Consider the following 23,910-nt stretch of genomic DNA (forward strand, 5'->3'; position numbering starts at 1 on the left):
AATTCCTTGAGTTCCTCACTGCCCTGAGGGCCTGGTAGTGCCTGCAGCCCCAGCTCTCAGAGGTGGTCTTTCCATCTTGCTCCTGCACCATCCAAATGCATCTGCTGTCCCTGTGGCATTGGGACACAGCGTGGGAGCAGTTTCCCTGATGAGATGCTGTCTCTCCTGGCAGGTACAGGGCAGGAAGTGGCCCTACTGGCCAAAGGCACAAGTCACTAGTGAGGTTCCCCAAGGTTCAGTTTTGGGACCAGGCTTGTTTAATACTAGGAAGGCTCTAGAGGGAGATCTGTACAGGCTGAATCGATGGGCCATGGGCAGTTGTGTGAGGTTCAACAAAGTGAAGTGCTGGATCCTGCACTTGGATCACAACAACCCCCACACAGTGCCACAGGCTGGGGGGCAGAGTGGATGGAAAGCTGCCCAGCAGAAACGGACCTGGGGATTATGAGCCAGCAGTTGCTCGGGTGGCCAAGAAGGCCAGTGGCATCCTGGCTTGTAAAGCAGTACTGTGGCCAGCAGGACCAGGACTGTGGTCATTCCCCTGTACTCAGCGCAGTACCTCAAATCCCATGTTCAGTTTTGGACCCCTAACTACAAGAAAAATATTGAGGTGCTGGAGCGAGTCCAGAGAAGGGCAACAGAGCTGGTGAAGGGCCTGGAGCACAGGTTGGCTGAGGGAGCTGGGGGTGTTTAGCCTGGAGAAAAGGAGACCTGGGGGAGACCTTATCACACTCTACAACTGCCTGAAAGGAGAGTGTAGCAAGGTGGGGGTGGACCTCTTCTCTCAGATAGCAAGTGACAAGACAAGGACAAACCTCAAGCTGCGCTGTGGAGGGTTCATGTGTGACATCAGGAAGAATTTCTTCACTGAAAGGGAGGTTAAGCATTAGAATGGGCTGCCTAGGGAGGTTGTGGAGTCACCATCCCTGTAAGTGTTCAAAAAATTACTGGACCTGGCCATTAGTGCTAATGGTTTAGTTAACAAGGTGGTGTTCAGTCAAAGGTTGAACTCAGAGATCTTGGAGGTGTTTTCCAGTCTTAATGATTTTATGATTCTATGATTCTATCACCAAGGCTCCTCTTTGTCCTGTGGAGCCAGCAGCATCAGTCATGACTCGCCTGGCTGCATGCTCAGCATGCAAACTAGCTTCTTGTCCTGGTATTCATCTTCCTGGTGCATTTCCAGCTCCTTTTTTCCTCTTCTGCACGTGTTATGAGTGAGTCTGGAGCCCCAGGTCTGGCACAGGCAGTTTGCCCTGCTTTCACTGCCTCTAGTTGTGCTTTGCATGGAGGGAGCCTTTGTTTTGAGGGGTACATCATCACCCATACTGGACACCCAGTATGAGGAAGGCCTCTTCCTCCAGGACTTGCAAGGCTGCTGGTAGAGAGGTGATGTGTCTCCAGGTACTGGCCTCATCTCTCTGCTCCTTAATCTCCCTTATCCACCTTTTCCTCTCAAAGCAAATCTTCATCCCTGCTCCAAGGACACTGACAGCAGTGGCAGCTGGGCCATGACTTGAAGTTGGGGTCCAAAAACCATAGGTAGAACCCCAGTCGCATTCCCCCATTTGTGTGAGAGGCACAGTATGAAGTAACTCCCTTGGCCACGATGAGCAGGGGGATGCACAGAGGCCCAGGAAGGTGAATTAGCTTTCTCAAGATCCTCCTGAAGGTCACTTTCTGACAGAGAATAGGTCCCCATTTCCTGGCCTCCAGAAATCCTGCTGCTGGCCCTATGCAACACAATGCCTTGTATTTTCTCCTAATTAATAAGTTCTGCCTTTCTGCAGGTGTAAACAAGGGAAAGAGCTGTCCCAGGCTGCAGGCACCAGCGCAGCCCTTTGGTGGTCCAGGATCTGTTCTGGTACAGGGACATACAGAGAAATATGGTCTGCCATGCCCACTGTCCTGGGATGCTCCAGGAACCTGGCCCAACCTGGTTCTGCTAAGCAGTCATGAGTCATGGATCAGTGGGAGCATCCAGTTGCTGTGTGCCAGTTGTGCTGCAGGGATGCCCTGTGCTGGGGCGGGCAAAGGAGGTGGGACATGGGACTGTGCCTGTGGGGTAGCCAGTGGAGATGGAACATGGGTCTAAGCCTGATGGTTTTTTCTCCAGGGAAGGCTCAGAGTCCAGGCAGCATCTCATAGGGTGATGTGGACAAGCAGGAGGCATCCTGGCCCACTGCAACATGTGAACAGGGTGGAGAGCTGCTCTTGCAAGAGGCACCTGTACATCCTCTTCCCCCAAGCTGGAGCTGATTATTTGGCCTTCAGCCCTTTTCTATAAAGCACCAGCTCGCCTGGTGCTCAGGTGTCCCTCAGTGCTGAAAGGGGGTCTCTTTGGTGCCTGTTCACTGCATGACTGCTACTTCCCATCCCTCCCTAGCAAGGGCAGCTATTAATATCTCAGGCTGTTCCCCTCCCCTCTTCCTTCCCCTGTTGAGGATAAACCAGCCTGATCTCTGCACAGGGAGCACTGTGAGAAAAGCCAAAGCCTGGAGGACTGTGTGTGCTCTGGGCTGGCCAGGGCAGGCAAGACCTCGTGCTCTGGCTGGAGACCTTCCCTTCTGCCTGGTGCTTACTGTAAATGTGTGCAAGATGAAACCCCAACGAGAAAGCATTTCCTTCCTGCCTCTTTAAGAGGACCAGCCTCCTGTGAGTGTTGTGAGGGCAGTGGGGAGTTTGAAAGAGCTGGTTTTGCCTAGGTCTGGTCAGCAGGAGGCCACCAGCAGGGTGGGAGGGACACTCCAGGGGTTTGGGCTGTGGCAGTGCATGATCTCATTATTTGAGATTCTGTTTCTGGGGGCACTACAGTGCTGTGCCCCAGATGTGCACAGTGTCAAGGTTCCGGTGTGTTAGCAGGTGGGGTGACACTTTCAGGGGGGATGAAAATAGCTCATGACGTGGGTTTTTCTCAGAAAATGGTCCAGCTGACAGTGGAGAGGGGCAGGGGAGAGGGAAGCCTGTGTGGGGGAGGCCTGGGGAGGCAAAAGGTTGCACTCGCCTCCTCGGTCCAGGGCTTTTGATGCATTAAAATTCAGTCACTGTGACTTCAGGCCCGTCTCCAGCAACGTGCTGGGACATGTGTCTCAATGGGGGCTCTTGATCCCGGTCCCTGGGCTGAGCTGCAGGTGTCTGGAGCCATTCCCACAACAGGCATCTGCCCTTTGCAGCTTCCTCGCTCCGGTTCCACCTTCCTCCTCCTCCTCCTCACCCTTCCTGCCCCTCATGCTCCAAGCTGCTCCCTCCGTTCTTGCTTTCCGGTGACTGCAAACAATGTCCTTATTCACTCAGTGGCTGGGATTTGGCGGCGAGGGGAAGGCCTGGGCGCAGAGGAGGAGGAAGGAGAGAGGCTGAGAAGTGAGTGTGCCTGTCCTGGGCCAACTGTCCAGCTGTGGTTAAAGGTGCTCTGTGGGGAAATCTGGCTCTCTGTTCCTCCAGTTTCCTACGGGAATGAGGGCTGTGCACTCCTGTGGTTTGTCCACCTGCCCTGCAGTAGTACCCTCCAAACCCACAGACAGTTTCAGCAGAGTTTATTGGGAATTAAGATCCTGCAAACATCCCACAGGTCAGTGCATGGGTACTTAGTTGCTCTTGCAAGGTGAATGTCCCTGAAGGATGCACAGTGCCTATTAGACATGAAGAGAAGCTGCATGGGCTCCATTTGCCCTGTGAACACAGTAAGCTTTTCATTGCTCCAGCTCTTGTTTAAAACCTCAGCAGGTCATGGGGCACTGCTCTGCCTCTGGTGAAGCTGCCAGGCTCCTTCCTGATCCTGCTCGGAAATGGGCAGGGGCTGGTGAGCACTCGAGCCCCCAGGGAAGGGGTGCCAGAGGTTCTCCCCTGCCAGCTCTCCCTGGAGGCACACAAGAGCCCTGACCAGCCTCAGAGAACACAAAACCTTGGGGCATGTAATGGGATTTTGTTGTCCTGATGCTGGCCCAAGGGCAATGGGCTTCTGGGGGCTGCAAACAGGGGATGAGGGGAGTACTGGGCCTCAGGCAGGGCAGGGCCATATCCACTGCTACTGTGGGCTCAGCAGTGACCACAGGCTTAGCTCTGCCCTTTGGGAGAGGACAGTGTTGATACCAGCCTAAGAAAAGTCAGGGAAAATATCTTGCCCACAGGTTGTTCCCTGCCTGGGAGGTCTTGGATGCGTGTGAGCTCCTTCCTACACCCCAGTGCCCCCCAGTAGAGCGGAGGTTTTCCCAGCTGGTTGAGCTGGACTCGTGTGTGTAACACATCTGAGGCTTTTGGTGCTGCAACCCTGCAGTGGCTCTTGGATGAGAACCATAGGTACCCTGTATCATCAGAGCTGCTAAACTCTATTACTATCTTTCTGTCTTGTGGTTGCAGGCATTTAATGTTTCAGAAGTTCTTTTTTGGGGACTGCCCTGTCCCCCAGCAGACATACCCTATGCCCTGCCTGGCAGGGTGGATGTGTCCCATGCTGGGGTGGCCACTGGGAGCTGGGGTCAGCACATAGTCTGTGGGGACTGACCAGGAAGTGCAGTAAGGTGCAGGCTGTGGTTTCCCTGGTGGTGGTGTCCTCCCAGCAAGTGCCATGGATAATGATGCTCAGCAAGCCTCCCCCCAGCACAATCCCATGGGGACCAGCTGTGTGCATCCTCCCTGCAACGAGACCTTGCAGAGATGTCCCTCCAAGCAATGTTTCAGTTCCAGTGCATGACCTTGGTACCCCAAACCCATCTGACTTGCCACAGTTGCTGCTCAGGAGTTACCCTCCTCTGCCTGCACGGGTGGAGTGCACCCTCGCTCCCGAAGGGAAGTCAACAATAACATCCCTTCCTTTGTCCTTCCACCTTTGGTGGTCCAGCTCCCTTGCAGGGGTGATGCCCACAGCATGTTCACAAGCTCTCGTATGGGCTCAGCCCTTTTGTACCCACACTTCATTTTTGTCCATGAGGAGGGGGGAGGTAATGTTCATTTCCTGCAGAATAAGCTGGTGTCCATGAACTAGCCCAGTCTCTCTGGGGCCTACAGGGTCATGGTGGACCAGCCACTTACCCCAGCCACCAATTTATTAATTAATGAGATTAATTCACTCTTGGCTGGTGTTGGAATAAAAAGCACTTTTAGTATGCGTTTCACAAACTGGCGACGTGTCTCGGAAAAGACAAACTGGGATCAGAGTTGCTCACAGCCTGGGAAGGGTGCCTGTACTGAGGGAGCCTCGGCTCTCCCAGCACCAAGGTCATGCATGAAATATGAGAAATTACCCCGAGAAATTCTGATCCTGGAGGAGGAGGAGTTCATGACTTCAGAAATGCCAGATTTGGGAGGGGATGGAAGGGGAAGGGATATATTTTCCTTTTCAAAATACCTAAAGAATTCAGCCTGCGCTGCATAGACAATAAGATTTTGCCCCTTGGTGCCAGAAGGGGTAGTTCATACTCTTGTGTCTTGTTAAGGTTTTGTTGCCATGGGTTAAAAGCCTTCCCATTCCACTGCAATCCCAGGCATGTATAGTTTTTAAATCACCCTAAAAAGAGAGTGGCTCAAATATGAGATTTAATGAAAGCACGGTATGTTCTCTATTCTGTCTGATTTCTACAACTTTAGGTTGGATTTTGGTGACTTTTTCCAGCTGTGAGGTGAAATTAAATTGACTTATGTATAAAAAGTTATTTTTACATATGTTTATGTGTATATTTGTGATTTCACATAATTGCATGATTCTGGAATGGAGCAGTCTGAGGTTTCTTACAAAACACAAAGGTTGGCAGCTCTGCCATGGCAGCTGCAGGGCGATGGGACGTGCATGTCCGGGGCTGTTCAGGGCCTCCCTCGGGGGTCCCTCACACCAGTGGGGCTGGCAGGGTGGCCTCGGTCTGCCTGGCATCTGCCAGTGATAGGAAACTCTGCTTTCCCCTGCTAGAGCATCCCAGCACCATCAGGGGGAAGGGCAGTGGCTGCCTCGGGTAGGTCAGACACCTGGTGGGTAGGACGGAGTGGGATGGGGATTTGGCCTCTGCCAGCGAGGAATCCTGTCCTGGTTTTTTAACCCACTCCCATCCCAGCTGGCAAACAGGGAAGTCAGGCTGAGGATGGGGCTGCTCCTGGGGGTCTGGCTAGACTTGGCCATCCTCCTGGTGAGCTGGTGTGGGATGGGTCTGCCTGTCTGTGGTGGAGATGGAGAGTCTGGGTGGGGAGGGCGGTGTAGGGAAGGGCTCAATGCAAAGCTCGCTGTGTCCTTTGGCTGCCCAGCGTGGGGCGTGAGCAGCCTGTGCTGCGTGACCTGCCCAACTCCCACACTCAGCTGGCCTCCTGCAAGCAGGGATGTTGGAAGGAATCTCTTTCTGTGGAGCCCAGGAGCAGGCTTGTTGCCTGCCACTTCTCAATCCACCTACATGGGGCTGTTGTCTACCTGCTCCACAGTTCTGCTTGGTGCTTGACCCAAAACCCTGTCTGAGCCCTAGAGAAACCCCCAGCAGCTCCACACTCAGGCCTGGCTGCTGTCACAGGACCTAGGACATAGTTCCTGACTGCACCCTTGGTTCTTCAAGGTTCAAGCAAGTGGTGTTGCACTCACTCTCCAGAGCTCAGTTCCCCTCGTATTAAGCCTGGGAGTGGACTGCAGCCTCCTGATGCTGCAGCAGCACAAATAACGATCATTTTACAATGAAAAAAGGAGATTTTTTACATATGCCTCAAATCTTTCTCAGTGTGGATGTTTCCAGTGATGCCTGTGGATGCTACAGGCCCCTGTGTTTCTGACACAAGCACAGCAAAGGTCCCCCCATGGGCTGGGGTTCTGCGTTGCTGTGACTGCCCCTCAGTCCTGTTCCAGTGGATGTGCTGTCTGTGTCTGTCTGCATGTGCTTTGGTGGGTGCACACGCGTGCATCCCGAGCATGCATGTGGAGTGTGCCTGTGAGTGGGAAGCTGGGTTTTTTTAGCTCCTCGTTATTATTAGTGTTAGGAGCCCAGTAACAGTAAGGCTGGAGGTGCCTGAGACCTTAAGAAAAACAACAGGAGGGAGGAGGCTTCGCATTCCTGCTCCTGAATTGAGTCGGAGGTGACAGCCTTTCCCTGCAATGCAATTAATCCCGGCAGCGCCTCTGCCACCCTCCCCCTCCCGCCTCGTCCAGGAATTAATTACTTGATTATAAATTCCCGAGTGGCGGTTTATAATAGCAATAATCCCCTCGAAATTCATTCTTGCTGCCTGTTTCTTTCCATCTCGCCCCCGTCGTTGAGTCTCGAACGCCGCATCTCTGTGCCGGGCGAAGCCCTTCTCCTCGCCCTGCTGGTGTCCTGGCTTTTCTCCCCAGTAAACATGAAGGAAATATTTGCAGTTGATTTTGAGGGGTGTTTTGGGAAGCCTTGCTCCTGCTCACAGGGATGGAGCCCTTCTGTGATGGGCAGTGGGTTTGTCCTGGCTGGGAAGCATGCAGGAGCAAGGCACTCGTGCTGATAGCTGGGGATAAGGTTTTGTCCCAGTTTTTCAGTGGATGGCCCAGGCCCAGCCCCAAGGAGTGGGGCTGTGGCTGGCAGTGTAGTGGGGGGATGCTCCGTTCCTCTTCACTTTGTCCCTCCAGATTACGCTGACGGTGGCTCTGGGGCTTGTCAAGGAGGCGGGGAAGGGAGAAAGGATTTGGCGTGGCGTACGGGAGTGTGAGGGAGGTGGTGATGTCTCACAGGAGCCTGCTGGCAATAGGGCCTCAAAATGGTACTGCCTTAGTGGGGGATGAGCCTCTCGGTGTCCCCTCCACAGTCCTCAGGGCTTGGCCTGATCCAACCCCACTGACTGGGCTGCAGAAAGTTAGCTGAGCTGCTGCCCCCATCCAGGGGACCCAGCCCAGCCGATGGCACAGCCCAGCACACACAGCCCCTCTGCCATTTCTGCCATTGCAATAATCAAGTCTCCAGCTCCACAAGCTACGTGGGGGCTTTCAACCTGGCAGTGGCATCCTGCTGGGAAAAAGCACCATCCCTCCTGAACCATATGGGCAGAGCCAGTGTGGGCAGCACTGATGTTCACTGGCACACGCAGCTGCTGGGCTCTGACGATGCTGCTTTCCCTTATCTCTGCAGAAGATGCTGATGAAGCAGCAGGACCGCCTGGAGGAGCGGGAGCAGGACATCGAGGAGCAGCTCTACAAGCTGGAATCAGACAAGCGGCTGGTTGAGGTAACCAATGCTCCACCCTGCCATGGCCAGTCCTGGGGACTGTCACCCTATGGCACAGTGGGGACAGGTGGGCAGGGAGGAAGGCAGACTTGCAGGGGAGGAGTATCTGTACAGACTTCCAGCCTCCATCTCAGTGTCATCAGTCATCATTTTGGGAGACAAAATATGTTTGGAACTGCTCTGCAGCCTCATGGGCCCTGGGTTGATTTGGGAGGTGAGGAACAAGGTTGTCCTTAAATACCAGATGGCACATCCTGTCCTCAGCTCAGCACAGCCTTTCTCAGGAAGGGAGTGCTTGTGGTGCTTAAAGTCCCTCAGCCTCTGGAACATGAAGTGTCTCCAGCATGGAGTGGGGCTGGGGATGAGGATGAAGATGGGGAAGGGTATGCTGATGGGGATGGGTGGGATTTTTCAGGAGAAAAATCTGTTGGTGGTGCAGCAGGTTGTTCTTGGCATTGGGTCTCTGGAGGTGAGCCCCACACACACCCCAGGAAGTACGTCCAGGAATCTGCTGAACCAATCAAACCTTCAAAGTGTCCCTGTTGGGTCTCTGGCACATAGAAGTCCTCCCACGTGGGAGTTGACAGCAGGGTTTGAGCTCTCTGGGTGTTGCAGGAGAGCAGAGCTGGGATGCAGCTTTCAGGTTGCATTCTGAGAAAGAACCCAGGTGTCCTGGGACATCATGGAAGAAGTTGAAGGACACAGAGGGCCTGACCCTGCTCCTCTCCCCAGGAGAAGGTGAGCCAGCTGAAGGACGAGGTGCGCCTGCAGTACGAGAAGATGCACCAGATCTTGGATGAGGACTTGCGGAAGACCATGGAGATCCTGGACAAGGCCCAGGCCAAGTTCTGCAACGAGAACGCGGCCCAGGTTCTGCACCTCAATGAACGCATGCAGGAGGCCAAGAAGCTCCTCAGCTCTGTCCAGGTCATGTTTGACAAAACTGAGGACATCAACTTCATGAAGGTAAGACAAGCTGCCTATGCCAGGGTGGGACAGGGGCTGTAGAGAGGTTTGGTTGTGTGGGAAGGATTGGTATGTGTGGGGTGTGGTGGGGGAGCAGGATGGGGACAATTGCAGGGCTAGCTGATGCCTCCAGAATTCTCAGCAGTGGAAGAAGCCAAGGAGAAGTGAGGCAGGCTCACTGCTGGCCTCAAATGAGGAGGTGCCACAGCTGGAGATGGGGCTGGAGCAGCCCATGGGGGAAAGGGAGCTCAGTGCCCGTGGTCAGGCTGTCCCCTCCTGGGGGCCATGGAAGCTAACAATGAAAGGGGGCATGGCCACCATGGCAGGGATTGGCATTACTGACCAGAGTTTCTCCTTCCACTTCTAGAACACCAAGTCTGTGAAAATCTTAATGGACAGGTAAGCGCAGTGGGACAGACGTGTTTGGGGGGAAGGGCGTGTTCATGTCCACAGGGGTGGCAGCAGCACAATATCCAGAGGAAGACCAGAGCTAGGGATGCTGCAGGGTTTGGGAGAGGCATGTGCCATGTTCAGCTTCCCTATCTCTCTGGGAGGAGGAAAAAGTCCCCTTGTGCAGCCATTGAATCAGGTCCTCCCCGTGGACTAGGGGAAAGTCAGTGTTGTGCTTTGTGGAAGAGCAGAGGATGGGACCAGCCGGGTTGGGGTGCAGGGCTCCATCCAGCTCCACTGGGCAGAGGCAGGGCTTAGGGTTAAAGCCAGTGCTAGCAGAGCAGAGATGAGCTGGGATGGCCATGCAGTGGGGACATGGACTGCAGGAGGTGTGCCCTGGCTGGGGACATTCAAGCAAAACTGGACAGGGAAGGTCCTGCCTGCCAGAGACAGCCAGCTCACTTCTGTCCCCTACTCGAGGGAGGGGGCTTGTATCCAGGAGGGTGTGAGGGGAGGAGCTGTCCCTCTCCTGAGTCTACCTGGTAATTCACACCTCTCTGCCTGCCATCCCCAACAGGACTCAGAACTGTACAGGTGGCAGCCTACCCCCACCCAAAATTGGCCACCTCAACTCCAAGCTCTTCCTGAACGAGATCGCCAAGAAGGAGAAGCAGCTGAGGAAGTTGCTGGAAGGTGGGTGAAACCTGAGGGGTGCAGGGCATGGGACCTCACTACCTCCTGTATCCATACTGCAGATCCCAGTACAAAACAATGGGGAGAGCTCTTTGGTGCAGGGACCCCTTGGAGCCCCTCTGCAGTCAGCAGGGAGAGTCAGAAAGCCAGTTCCTGATTCTCCCCAGAGCATTTTCCTTGTCTTGTGAAATGGCTGCGTTCTGGGGTTACACAAAATCCTGAAATACAGAACTTTTGGGGGTTTGGGCATTGCCAGGAAAAAGTCAGTGGAACGATGGAGGTCAGCATGTGGGCAAGGACAGCCAGGGGCTGGCATGGTCCCACAGCCCCCAGCCAATGCCTGGGAGCAGACCACATCTTGTGGAGGCTTCCCGGTCCTCTCCCTGGGGGATTTGTGTTTATCCCCCAGGCTGTCCCACTCTGCTCCTGTTAGGGACTGTGTTCATGAGCTGTTTGCAGAGCAGTGCCTGCGGCTGCTCTGAGCCCGCTGGCAAGGGCCCTGAACTGAATCCACCTGCACAGGGCTGTGTGTACATGGTTTGCCACTGGTGGGGTGAGGCTGGAATGTGGGTCTCGGGGCTCTGCTGTAGCTTCAGATCAGAGCCAGAGCGCCCCGGAGCTGTGCCATGTTGTGCTTAATACAACCCCCCTCTCCTGTTCCCCTCCGCAGGTCCTCTGAGCACCCCCGTCCCCTTCTTGCAGAGTATCCCCATGTACCCCTGCACCGTCAGCAACTCCGGCGCGGAGAAGCGCAAGCACTCCACCGCCTTTCCCGAGGGCAGCTTCCTCGAGCCATCGTCAGGGACTGTGGCGAGCCAGTACATGAGCCAGGGCGCTTCGGCTGGCGAGGGGCAGTCCGCACAAGCCATGGTGCCTTGTAGCTCCACGCAGCACATAGTTGGACTTCCTAGCGGCCCGCAGCCGGTGCACTCGGGCTCTGTCTTCAACCCATCTCACTACCCCAACACCACCTCATCTCAGCAGTCCGTGCTCTCCCAGTACGGCGGGCGCAAAATCCTCGTCTGCTCCGTGGATAACTGTTACTGTTCCTCGGTGTCCAACCACAGCGGGCACCAGCCCTACCCGCGGTCGGGGCACTTCCCCTGGACAGTGTCGTCGCAGGAGTACTCCCACCCGCTGCCGCCCGCCCCCGCCGTGCCCCAGTCGCTCCCGGGACTTGCCGTGAGGGAATGGATTGACGCATCCCAGCAGCACGGGCGGCAGGATTTCTATAGGGTCTATGGCCAGCCGTCGGCCAAACACTACGTCACCAGTTAACCGTCACACTCTCTGGAGAGTCCTGCTCGATGACGTGTTCAGAGAGAAAAGTCTGGTTTGGTTTGGCTTTTCTTTTTTTCTTTTTTTTTTTTTCTCCCCTTTTAAATCAAACCCGATTTTTTCCCTGCCTCACGCCCCTCCAGGATTTTGGGGAGGGTTGTTCTATCATATCTCTTTTTTTTTTTTTTTTTAAATCCTTTAAAGATGAAATAATTTTTTTCATTTTAATGCCTTTTTTTAATTTAATTTTGGAAGTCTTTCCTGCCCCTTGCTGGGTAAACACAAGGGAGAAATTGCCGAGAAGAAATTGATGGGGATTTCAGTCGGACATCTGGGTCTGTGCGTTGTGCTCTTCCTCGCTCCTCTCTGCCTTTGGAAAACTTCAGAAGGGACGATGGCACCTTCTCTCTTTCTGTTTCTCCGAGTTAATTTTTTCTGGTTTGGTTCAGTTTTTTCCCTTTTCCCCACCCCTTTCTTTCCCTTTTTAAAAAGAAAAAAAAAAGAAAAAATCTATCATTGATTCAGTATGAAATGATACTTGTAGATTTTGGGTTTGTTACTTTTTTTTTTAAAGGCTGATTTTTTTTTTTTTTTGTGTTACGAGGCCACTTCTCATGCATATTGGCATTTTTTTTTCCTTCTTTCAGAGATTTGTAAATACACAATGGCAGGAAATTTAATGCACAAAAAAAAAAAAGGGAAAAGAAACTTTACAAAAAAACACAAATAAATAAATAAAAAAATTCTGTTCTAGTTTTCAGGAGGGGAAGCGTGACCGAAATGCACTCCCCTCCTGCATATCGCTGATGCAACTTCCTGTAACAAGCACTTTGTATAAAAAAAAGTGGACTTCCTGCTATAAGGCACAGGTATTTATTCTGTAACCGATTTTAGACACACACACACAGACACACACACACACACACACACACACACACACACACACGCAAAATATTCAAATAAATGTGATCACTTAGTGCAAATGCCTCACTCTGCTGCAGCTCTTCCCCCGGGAACGCCAGCTCGGCGGGAGGCTCCAACCTGCCTTGGGAAGGAAGCGCTCCCCAGTCCCGTGGGGCCGGGCCGTGGCGGGGCTGTTTGGGAGGGAGCAGCTCGGCCGTGGGGCGGCGGTGGGGCCCAGATGTGGAGGGGGTCCCCAGCAGCGCCCATCCCGTGTCCCAGTGCCCATCCTGTGTCCCAGCACCATGGGAAGGGTGCTGGGGATGGGGCTTTCCACCAGCTCCCTCCCAGGCGGCGAGGATGTGAGTCAGGCACGGAGCTGGCCAGGCCACATCCTGCCCATGGGCTCCAGAACAATCCCCATTGTGGGATGGGGACTGGGCTGGGGACAGCAGCTTTCCTGACTGCCAGCATCCACCTTTCCAGCCATGCTGCTGCCCTGGCACCCAGCCCTCGAGCCTTCATCCCCACCTAAAGCCCCGCTGCCCCTGGGGCTTTGTAGGTGCTGGCAGCACCCCGGGCTGGTTTGGGCACCCTCTGTGCTCAGCCAAGGCTGGGAAGGACGAGGAGGAGCCCTTTGTCCAGGACGTGCAGTGGGGCCGTGGGCTGGCCTGGCTGGGGCTGTGCAGGGGCGATCTCGTCTGGGGGAATGAGGCTGACTTCATAGAGCAGAGCCGTGTCCTAGAGGCAGGAGGGGTTTTCCACTGCTCTCTTCAGGTTCAGCTTGCTTTATTTTTTCCTTGGCTGCAAAACACCCCTGGTTTAGTTCCACTTTGAATTCCCCCTGTGCTACTTTAGTAGGAACTGGGAATGGGAGAAATTTCGTGTCAGTGAGCTGAAACAGGGGAACAGTGGGTTCGAGGGAGGGGGACCCTCTCACTAACTCTTCCCATTCCATTCCAACAGAGGTGGCAGCACAACCCTGGACAATTTCCCAGGCAGCGTTGGGTTGGGGAGCCAGTACCTCCTGCCCCTGTGTGTTCTTGTACACACAGGCCTGGCAGCTCAGCCATGCTGTCCTGCTGGGTTCTTCCCAACTCTGTCCTGCTGGGGCTCTTCAGGAAACCCCCAGTCTATTGGGATATTTGAGGGTTTGCTTCTCAGTCAAAAGCAAAGCACTCCAGGGTGGCAGGAGGGGGCAGGATGCTCTCAGCCTGGACAGGAATCCCATAATGTCTCCCCTCCATATTCACAGGGCAGCTGCTGGGGGGTAAAGGCGATGAGGACACAGGTGAGATGAGGGATGTCCCTCCCTGTGGAGGAGCGTCCTCAGTGCACAGCCAGGGCCACCCCCCACCCCAGGGTACTCCCCAGCCATGGCCCCTATGCTTGGTGCCTCTAGGTTTGCCTGCCCAGCTGTCCTCATCATCATCATCATCATCTTCCTCCTTGGCACAGCTGCCTTCTCCTGTGATAGCAGCAGCTGCTAGCCCAGGCATTAAAGCACCTGTCACCTACTAATGGGGGACACAGGCACAGCCCCCACCCTGCAGGGTGACCCCAAAGGTTAGGACTCTCCCCACCGTGAGCCACTCTCACCCCACACCTTTGCTGGTGGTGTCAGCCCCAAAAGAGTGGGTGCCCATGCAGAGCAGAGGGGTCACAGCCCCTCCCTTGCCCCCCCCATCCACAAAGAGTCCCCTGGTGTCCTGGGTGCCTCAGCCTCCAGGACCATCAGTCCCATCAAGCCTCATGTGCTGCTGGTGGTGAGGAGGAAAGCAAAGGCCCCGTGGGATCACCCCATGGAGCAGGAGGAGGAAAGTGTGCTCGTGGCTGTTGGGATATTGGTGTCCTGGGGGGGAAGTGTTGAGGCTCGGGTGCACAGCGGGGTTTTATTGATGGATGGCTCTGTCCGGGGGGTGGGGAGAGCAGGGGGAGCAGAGGCACATCCATAAACAGCTCGAGTTGTGAATGGAAAGAGACGGATTAGGAGCCAGGTGAAAACATGTCACACGGCGGAAAGAAAAATGAGCAGCTGGGCGAGACCAAATTGGTGTCTGATGAAGGACGTGGGGCCGGGTGGAAAAAGGATCCCAGGGCTGGCGGTGCTGCACGGGGGAGGCTGATGGGGAACAGCTGGAGCTGGACACGCACATCTGGTGGAGCAGGGTGGGGGGAGGTGTCTGCTGTAACCACTGTGCCACCGGCCACCGCGCTCCGCACAGGCTGCGGCTCAGCCCTCGGATCCACGCGCAAGAGGGGCTGATGCTTCGCTTTCAGGGTGATCCTGGGAAGTGGCCACAGCCCCGTGGCCCAGCCCTCAGCAAGGATTTACCGGGTAGGGTTTAGGCTCTCTCGTGCCAAGGGGTCCCCAGGTGGAGGAGCCACTGCCTCTTCCACCATTTGCATACATGTAAATAAGCAATCAACATAATGAGGGCAAATGCAAACCAGGCTTTCAGTTTGCAACCAAGTCCTATTTTTACCCTTGGAGAAGGGTTTCAGCAGGAAGCTGCAGGCCCTGCCCTGGTACCCATCAGCACGTCCGGCTGTGTGGGTGCTCACACTGATCCTTCATCCCAAAACACCGCTGACCCCACGACCACCACTGGGTCAATGCCTGTTGTGCTCTGTTCCCATTACCAAAGCAAACAGAAATCCCACATCTTTGTAGAAAGATGGGCCACACAACATCGCACCCTGCCTCGCAGGAGCCTTTTGGGGCAGCTCTCCCACTCACTGAGCCCCAGGTCCCGCTTGCAGCCAGGGTGTGCACCCCAGGAATGCCCTTGGTGCCTTGGGAGAGAAAGCCCAGTGCTTAAACATGAGGGTATATTTAGATGGTGTCAATTTAAGTTTGCACATCAACCTTATAAATATGAAAGCCCATCTCCACGAGATGTTTAAGATACCTCATCACCCCTTGGAAAATATGCAGGAATATTAATTAGCCAGATTTGGGTATTATCTCATAATGAATAAATGAAGAGACTCACTTCCTAAGATGAACCACTAGTGTTTCATTGGGTTTTGTTGCTTTCTTCTAAGAAAAGTGTGTTTCATTTTAACTCAGTCTGGCACAGGGGCTCAGAGGATGGAGCCATGCCAGGGCCAACCAAGGTGGGACACAGCAGACTACTCCTTATCTGAAGGGATCCTAAAAGCTGGTATTTTACACCCCTTGATTTGGCCCCAGCTGGCTGCACTGCCTCTGGAGACAGAGGGACACGGATAGAGCTGAATCCTGTCCCAGCTGCAGCAGCCCAGGGCCCAAGATGGAGGTGGAAAATACAGCCCCACTTCTCAAAAAATGTATTTTTTCCTTCTTCCCTTCCTGCTCTCAATCCTCGCCTCCTGCCCTCCTGCTCCATTCCCCTGGCTGCTTCACTCCCTCCAGCTGGGCCAGGATAGGAACTTCCCAGTTGCTGTAGAAACCCAGATGAAGGACACACTTCAAACAAAAATGCCAAACAAGAAATGGCTTTGTGTGCGCCCGGATGGCTGCTTTTCCTTGCCAGGATGTGGTGGCTTTGAGGCCCTTCTTTGGGGCAGCCTGTAGGGACACAGGAGGTTCCCTCACAGCCCTGAAGTTCGTGTTAAACAGCGAGAAGAGGCTGGGGGTCACTGGAGACTACACTTCAAAGGTGTCCATCACCCATGGCATGCTGCACCACAGCCACTGGGGTTTTGACATCCCTGCCAGCTCTGGCACCATCTCCCACTCTGGTCTTATGGCTAAGACACCCCTGGGACCCCAAGGGGCATCACCACCACGATTTGCAAGATTTTGGGGTGGTGGAGCAGTTTCCAGCTGGTGGGAAGAGGCTCAGGGCTGAGAAGGGGATGGCCGGGCAGAGGATGGGGACACCAGCGCAAGCCTCAAGGTCGAGGTTGGATGGCCTAGGCGGTGGGCCAGGTGGCAGAGCCATGTCCCGTGGGCACAGGGAGGTGGCATCAGAGGAGCCGGGTTGGGTCGGGCCAGCCAGCAGCCGCCGTGGGCCGGAGCCGTGCCGGGGCCCCGGCGCGTGGCGGCTGGCGGGGCCGGGGCGGCGCGTGGGTGCGGGGCGCTGCCGGCTGCCGGAGCTGCCATTGTTTGCCTTCAATCAAGATGTTTCAGGCAGAATCAAAAGCACCAACTGGGGAAATCATCATCACAAAAAATCTTGCGCCTGCAAAATAGGTCAAGTAAGACTCCAAAGAGAGAGAGCGTCTGATCTGCATTGCAAGGAAGAATAGCAACAGCTGTGATCTCCAGTATATATGGATGGGCTGGGGGGGGATAAATATATATATCCATGCATATGTATAACCGCTTACAGCTGTTGGGCCGTATGTTCATTAGGGCCAACTGTTTTGGAGGCAGAGGGATCAGCGCTAATCGGGAAAGGGAGTTTATCATCACATTCAGAGGCAAAAGTGTCAGGAGCAACTGCAGCCCCCCCGCCCCGCAGCCCACACCAGCTGTGCCACGCTGAATGCACCCAATTCAGGGCCCCTCCCAAACCCCCCGGGCTGTGAGAGCTGCAGCTCCTGCCCCAGCTCCAAAAGCAGCCGCCAGCCAGGCCCAGCTCTCTGCCCAGTCCCAGCCCCAAGCACCGTCCCCAGGTGCAGACACGTTGCCTTGCCCATTTCCCCACACCCCAGAGCAGCTCTCCATGCCCACCCCACCAACACAGCCCCTCTCAGTAAGGCCCCTTCGCTTATCCCTTCCTGGCTCTGGCCTCACAGGTGCCAGCTATAAAAATGAACCCAAAATACAAATAAATCCTCCTGTCTGACATGTCAACCATGACAGAGGGTGATGGAGCCGGGGCAGGACAGCTGTCTCAGCCACCCCAAGACGCTGGGCTTTGTCTGGTCAGTTGGGACCCAGCTGTCACAGGCTGTGGGCAGCACAGTGTCCCAGCCCACCATGATGCTCTTGGCAGGGGGGCACCCGCTGTCCCCAAGAGCGTCACCCTCAGCACCCCAAGCTCCTGCCAGACAGAGAAGCAATAAAGTTTGCGGGCTGTGGCTCCCATCGGTAGCATAAATGTTGCAAAGCCAAGCAGCAAGGACAACTTCTATTTAAAAATATCTCTCATCCAGGTGATTTACATGCAGGGCATTCCTGCCAGCTCTTAATGCAGCTCAGACTTGGGGCCTAACCCACCTGCCAGCTCCCCTTCCTCCGAGGGTTATTTACTCAGGGCTGCGTTTGGCTGGCCGACTGTGCCGCCCGGAGGGCTGCAGCTCAGAGGCAGGTGGTCACTGAATGTTGCAAGCAGAGAGGATCCTTCCAACCCTTCCTCTTCTGAATATGATTTTTTTTTTTTTTTGTCCTTTTCCCATTAAAAATGATACAGATATTCATCTCGGTCAGATAGCTACATAGGCAACACAGAGGAGGCACCCCGCACCCCGTGCTGTTTCCAGCAAGCCTTTGACAGCATCCCCCAGCACAGGCACAGCCTGACCACAGCTTTACAAGTTTTGCTTCTAATCGGTGCTGGGAAGGGAAATAAGTGAACAGATTGCAATAAAAAATCCAACAAGCCCAAATTCAGCCAACTGAGCCCGAAGCTGCCATTTCAGCAGAAGCCAATCACGAGGCTGTGGTGCGAGCTTGTTTCCACTTAAACAAAACAAAATAAAATGAAAAAAGCTTCAGCCAGCGCCTGGGTGGGTGCCCGGGTGGGTGGGCTGGAGCACGGCCGTGGCCATCAGTCCAGCTGCCCTGCTCTGACGTGTCCCAGCAGAGCACGGCCGGGCTGGGGGATGCCAACGCGGAGAGAACGCGGAGGCTGAAATATCCGGCTCTGCGGCCACAGACCACTGCTCTGCTCTGATAAAGGCAGGCGTCTGGGGCTGCGAAGCCATAAACAGGGAAATACTGGTCAAAAAGGAACAAAAATCTCCATGTTTTTTTTCTCCAGCAAGCTGCAGATTATTATTTTCTTTTTTTTTTCCTCCTCCCCACACCCAATCCGCTCGGTTCCTTGTCCTTTCGGGAGCACTAAATTCATCATGTGGATGTAAAGCGGGGCTTGTGCAGGGAAGGGACCCGCGGTTTGCTGGAGCAGACGCATGCAAGGTCACACGCAGCCTCCCCATAAATTACCGCGTCCCACCGTAAACAGCAACAGGAGAGGGGAAGCGCAGCCGCTTCGGGGGCCGGGGGCCGCAGGGGCCGATACATAACGTTGTGACAAGTCAAACAACTCTCAGGGTGTTCACTTGCCAGAGAAATATTTTTCACATCCAATCCATTAGGCAAACAAGATGAAAAAGTATTTCCTACTTCGCTGAAAAAATACCGAGTATAAAGCGTGCCTTAAAAAAAAAAAAAGAGAAAAGAAGTTAAGTGTGAGTATCTATAATGTTTTTTTTCCAGTGGCTCTGACAGCCTTCCAGGCATCCTGACTGTGCAGGGAGGGACCTGATGTTTTAAAGAGTTCTAACAGTTTCTTGCCTTTTGGCCCATCTGGGTGTTGCAGCAACAGTAATGAGTCAGATTAGTTGGAAAGCAGCAGATTTGCTTCCCTCCCTCCTAACCCCCTCCCAACCCCATTTCACTGAACCAAACCTAAATAGTTTGCTGCTTTTCTTTTTCCGCTTCCCTCTTCCTGCCAGGTCAGTAGAGAACGTGTTTCATGACATGCTTTTTTTAACCTACAACACAATTTTTGAAAAACTCCTCCCAGAGTTTCCCTTTCTCTCTGGCTGACTTCTCTGATAGTTTTGGAATAATGGACAAAGGCTTCTTCAACAGTTTTGATCACTTCTAGACCCATCAAGCATTTTTGGTGGGGTGGCAGGAGCAATGGATGAGCAGCCTTGCGAGCTGACTGGGGGCTCCTTGGGAAGAGACAATCCTGTCAGAAGATGAACCTGCTAAAGAAAAAAGGATCACCCCAAACACCAATTGTCTTTCTACTAAATTTTAATTTATTTCCTTTTTTTATTATTTTTTTGACAAAGACATCTAAATTATACACTGAGTAACAACATGACCAGATATTGCAAATCTCCCTTTTTGGTGAAATACAAAAAGGGAACATAAAAGAAAGAGCTTGTGTGGACCTGGCCAGTCCAGGGAATGCAACAGCCGCCATCTTTTGCTTTTAGAGGAGAGTGAGCATGTTGGAGAGGGCTGGTCTCATCCCAGTACACTTCATAAAAAGAGTCTGGTGACCAGTTATAGTTTTGACAGAGAGAGAACTCATTAATGTGCAAGAAACATCATAAGGGAGTGGGAAAAATGGGAGCAGGTTGCAAGAGGCTTTGACAAGCATTCTCCAAGGGCAGGAGAGACATTTCCCAGCAAAGCTGCAGTGGAGGACATGGCCTCAACTGGGAGAGGACATGAGTCCCCACATCCCACTCATGGTCAGAGCAGGGGCTTGGACTCAGGTTTTCTGACATGCCTTTGGAGAATTTCACTTTTCTGGCACCTCTCCCCTCCAGGGAACAAATGGGGCAGGAGAGGCTTCTTTCATCTATCGAAAAGGTAGAACCAGATTTAATGACGTGAAAGTGAAGCACGGGAAGGGAATTAACCCCTGCGACAAACATCCGAGGTCGGCCTGTCACTCGGAGCCTTTAAATCATGGCTGGGTTTCTTCCCACCACAGGGGCTCTGGTTCAGGCAGAGTGAGTCACTGGCGGGGTGGGGTTTAACGGGCTGTGTTACGGGAGGTCAGGGAAGAGGAACACAACGGTCCCTCCTGGCTTTAAAATCCGGGAATTGATGCGACGTGTGGCAGAGCTCCACCCATACCAATGAGACACTTGGTTCCCCCAGCCTCTCTTTAAAGGAGGGTGAAGCTGACAGTGCTGAAGGACGGAGCTCTGCGTGTGCCACAAACCAGGGTGGGGCTGAAGGGCTGGCAGAGGGGCAGGGGCTGCATTGGATCGGTGGCAGGAGTTTATGGCTGGCCCCACACACTTGTCCAGGTGGTTTTAAGCCAGGTGCTGCCCAGGTCAGAGAGCCCTGCAGAGGCCATAGCAGATGTAAATACATTCAGATAAGGAGCAGCAAGTGAACAGAGCCTCAAATTCTTATACATTTTCACCAGGTTGTACAGAAAAACGTTTACAATACAACGAACATTTACAGCCATTACTGTAGGATCATATATTTAAGACATGGTCATTTAAACCCCCCACCTCCATCCTCCCAGCACAACTCACTCTATCACAGTCTTCCTCTCTTAACACCTGGCACAGGAGAACCAAATTAACTACTGGGTTACAGGTGACACTCTGGCAGGTACAGATGCAAGCAAGCAATACATGTGGCTACAAGTAAACATAACGAATGAGCCAGCAAATGTTTCTGGATCCTGAGTTCAATAAGAAAATTTTTCCTTCCCAACTAAATTGATAGGAAAATTACTACATATTTATTTTACACATATTTCCAAGTTTAACCAACATGAGACTTTAAAAAGAAACACACTACCCTCCTGTATTCTCTTCAGCCTCAGGAAGCCAACTGTGGCACAGGTGGGGTGTCATAGGCTAAGTTTGCCACTGCTAAAAGAGTAGGGAGTGGGAAAGCACCAGCTTAAGTACCCTGCAAGAGTGAAAGATCAATGCCTGAGCTTCAAAGGGTGCTCTGCCCTGCCTGGACCAGAGGAGAGATACCCAAGCATTTCCCTCTGCATCTGGTAAGCAATGTGGGCAAATGCAGAGCTTGGGGACTATCTGTCACAAAGCTCTGCCACTCAGCCAGCACAAGCCTGCCCACAGGAAAGGACTGTAATTCTTTACATTGCTTGCATCAGGCAAATGTATTATTTGCAAGGAAAAGGTGATGCTGGGATAAATTTCTCCTCCTTGGACTGACCCAGGAACATGCCATACTCAAATTTGCAGCGTTCCCGATAAGCCTGCGCAGCTGGGGAGTTACCGAGCAAGCTACATTTAAATGAACATCTCATGACTCCTTACTCAATCCATGCAAAGCCGGAGCTGTGTCACTTTGTCATTAGCGATTGCTTAACAGCTCACTTGAGCCCACTCTTCCCCCCCATCCCTGTCGTCTGGTTTTTAAAGCAAGGCTCTGCTACTCTGGCATGCGTGTCCTGCCTCCCTGCTGGAGACAGATGCACTAGGAGGGTGCTGACTCACGGACACAGGCAGATTAAAGTTGGATTGCTAAAGCAGTTGCTGTCCCAGCTGTCCCTGTGCCCCCAGCCACAGCAAAGACAGCTGAACTACACACGGATCATCCCTGAACTGCTACTGTACATCCTGATGTATGGGGGGACCTGGAATGAGCCCCAGATGATTTTAATATGCCAAGCTGTAACACATAGACAGCCAGGGGCTGCTTCACGTACAGTGCAGATGTTTGTGCCGTGAGGTGGAGATGTCCAGGGAAGGGAGGAAAAAAGAGCTGGGAGCTCCAGGGGTGTCAGCCGTCTGCCTGGGTCCATGAGTCAAGTCGCTGACGCGTGGTAAAGCCACATGCTTTAGTACATGCAGCTCTCCCCATCCTGCGCCGTCCGTCTCCAGGAGGTGGAAGGGGTAATGCAGTCCCCAGTCATTCTCTGGCCTTTCGCAGGCAGGCAGCAAACAAAGCTGGCAAGCAGGGCAGTAGGATTATTTTACCATCTGTGCATTAGAAACTGGCCCAGGAGTCACCAAGCTCGCTTCATGCAGGACATGGCTACTTTGGCGTGCTAATCGCCCCCGCTCCCTTGTCAGTCTGGGGCTAGATTTGAATTGGGGAGGAGGAGGTGAAAATCACATTCTCTTTCCTATTTCAGCAACTGTGTCCTTTTAAAGGGAAGCCGGCCGGGGAAGAATGAATGCTCGTTTTACAGAGCACTTCCCATCTGCCGTTCACCAGGATCCTCACCTTCCACCCGAGCAATCCACAGCCGGCGCCAGGCTGGGGGACCTCAGGCTTTAGACAGCCAGCCTGCCACGGGGCAGTCCCCCAAGTCCCTGCAAGTGCCAGGCAACGCATGCTGAGGTGGTGGGGTAGGAGAATACATTTTGCACATTTCAAAGAAGGAAACCTGGGACCTGATATCTCATTCTAGAAAGTAATCATGGACTTAATTGCATTTTCCTGCAGAGTTGCCTTAACATCAAGGGAAAATCAACAGGGATTGTTCAACATCAAGACTAATCTCACATATGGAACTTATTGAACGGAGGAACAACGTTTTTGCTGGCTCAAGGTGAAATGCTGGGCTAAATTCTCCTTCAGCTGCGAGAAAAGCCCTAGGCACGCTCATCCTGCATTATTCCAACTGTAAAGAGCTTCAATTATACACACATAACCCTTCTCTCCCTTCTACAGCAGTGTCGCAATGCAACAGTGCCTCGTTATCATCAAACTCCTCTTTTATGGCTATAGGAATATGTGGAAGTCTTCTACCCTTGTTACACAAATGACTCCTTAGCAGCTTTATTTTAAGAAACTACCCACAATTGGTAACACAACTGCATTTTATCTGTCACTGAGGGGAAGCTGTGACTGATGCCTGAGCATGTCCTCAGCAACCGTGCCTATTAGGGCAGCTCCTATGCATCTAAGCCACTACAGTAACTCACCACTCCCTCTGCTCCACACTGAATCAGTCTTGCTTCTGCTTACAAACTTGCTTGCTAATCAGACATTTAATACTACTTATGCATAGGGAGGAAAAATATAATTCCTTTATTGGGATAAAAAAATGATACTAAAGAGCAGGTCAAGTTCCAAATCCAGCAGTAGATTTAAACCAATGTTGCTCCCTTTTTCTCTCTTTTTTTTTTTTTTTTCTTTTAACAGCTGTAGCTGTGCACAGATGGAAAAACATTTGGTCAGAAAGCAGCAAATTAGTGTTTTCAGGCTAAAATTCTGCTCCCACCGCTCCTCCATTTCCATGCAGCTCAGAACGCTTTACTTCTTCTTAGTACTGACATTTTTGCACACCCAGTTCATGCCGTCCTTCAGACAGAGAAAGGTAATGTTAGTCAAGCGATGGGAGGAGGAATCCCCCCAAGCCCACCCCACCACCATTCTGCAAGCATCATGTTCTGCCTCCTCATTGACCCCCTGCCTGCCCTTCTGTCCCCAAAACCACTGTGGGTTAAAAAAATAAGTGCTTCCTTGCTTGGTAGATGTTGTCACACAGAGGTTATTAAATCTTTCATCTGACCCTAAAAAAGTATCCATCATCTTATCACATCACTATGTGTAGGTCCTACGAGGAAGGATCACTTTGCAGTCAAGGTACGTCAGTGGCAGATGAAGGCCCAGTTCCAGGTTTGGCTACACATGATTTCTGTAATCTCAGGCAAGTCATCTCATCTTTGAGACTGGATTTTAGGAGACTGTTTGTTATACAGTCAGCCCCCTGTTAAGAAAACACCTCTAATTCTCTGTTCAGCCTCAAGCCTTGAAATCCAGATCCATGAAAGTCACTGCAATAACCAGACCTGGACACTCCTCCCTGTTTCTCAGGGCCCCCACAGAAAATGGGCCCTCAGGGATCCCACAGGGGTCCAGTGAGAAGCTAGGTGGTCATGTTTTAAGAGGCTGATATAC

General features: G+C 52.9%; 2 protein-coding genes across 2 annotated transcripts in view; one reads left to right on the top strand and one right to left on the bottom strand.

Moving 5' to 3' along the window:
* TRIM8 (tripartite motif containing 8) overlaps positions 1–12,463 on the top strand; it is a 29,765-nt gene extending 17,302 nt beyond the window's left edge. The window contains exons 3-7 of the mRNA XM_021536339.3: positions 8,058–8,153; positions 8,886–9,119; positions 9,487–9,518; positions 10,087–10,202; positions 10,873–12,463. Of these exons, the coding sequence (XP_021392014.1) occupies positions 8,058–8,153; positions 8,886–9,119; positions 9,487–9,518; positions 10,087–10,202; positions 10,873–11,480 (1,086 nt within the window). The 3' untranslated portion in view covers positions 11,481–12,463. The remainder of the gene's footprint in view (positions 1–8,057; positions 8,154–8,885; positions 9,120–9,486; positions 9,519–10,086; positions 10,203–10,872) is intronic.
* A 6,821-nt stretch (positions 12,464–19,284) lies between these two features.
* The window catches only part of ARL3 (ARF like GTPase 3), a 30,336-nt gene continuing 25,710 nt past the window's right edge, over positions 19,285–23,910 (bottom strand). Inside the window, exon 6 of the mRNA XM_021536338.2 lies at positions 19,285–23,310. Within this exon, the coding sequence (XP_021392013.2) occupies positions 23,263–23,310 (48 nt within the window). The 3' untranslated portion in view covers positions 19,285–23,262. The remainder of the gene's footprint in view (positions 23,311–23,910) is intronic.

Source organism: Lonchura striata, chromosome 7, assembly GCF_046129695.1.
Source record: "Lonchura striata isolate bLonStr1 chromosome 7, bLonStr1.mat, whole genome shotgun sequence".
NCBI classification, from domain to species: Eukaryota; Metazoa; Chordata; class Aves; order Passeriformes; family Estrildidae; genus Lonchura; species Lonchura striata.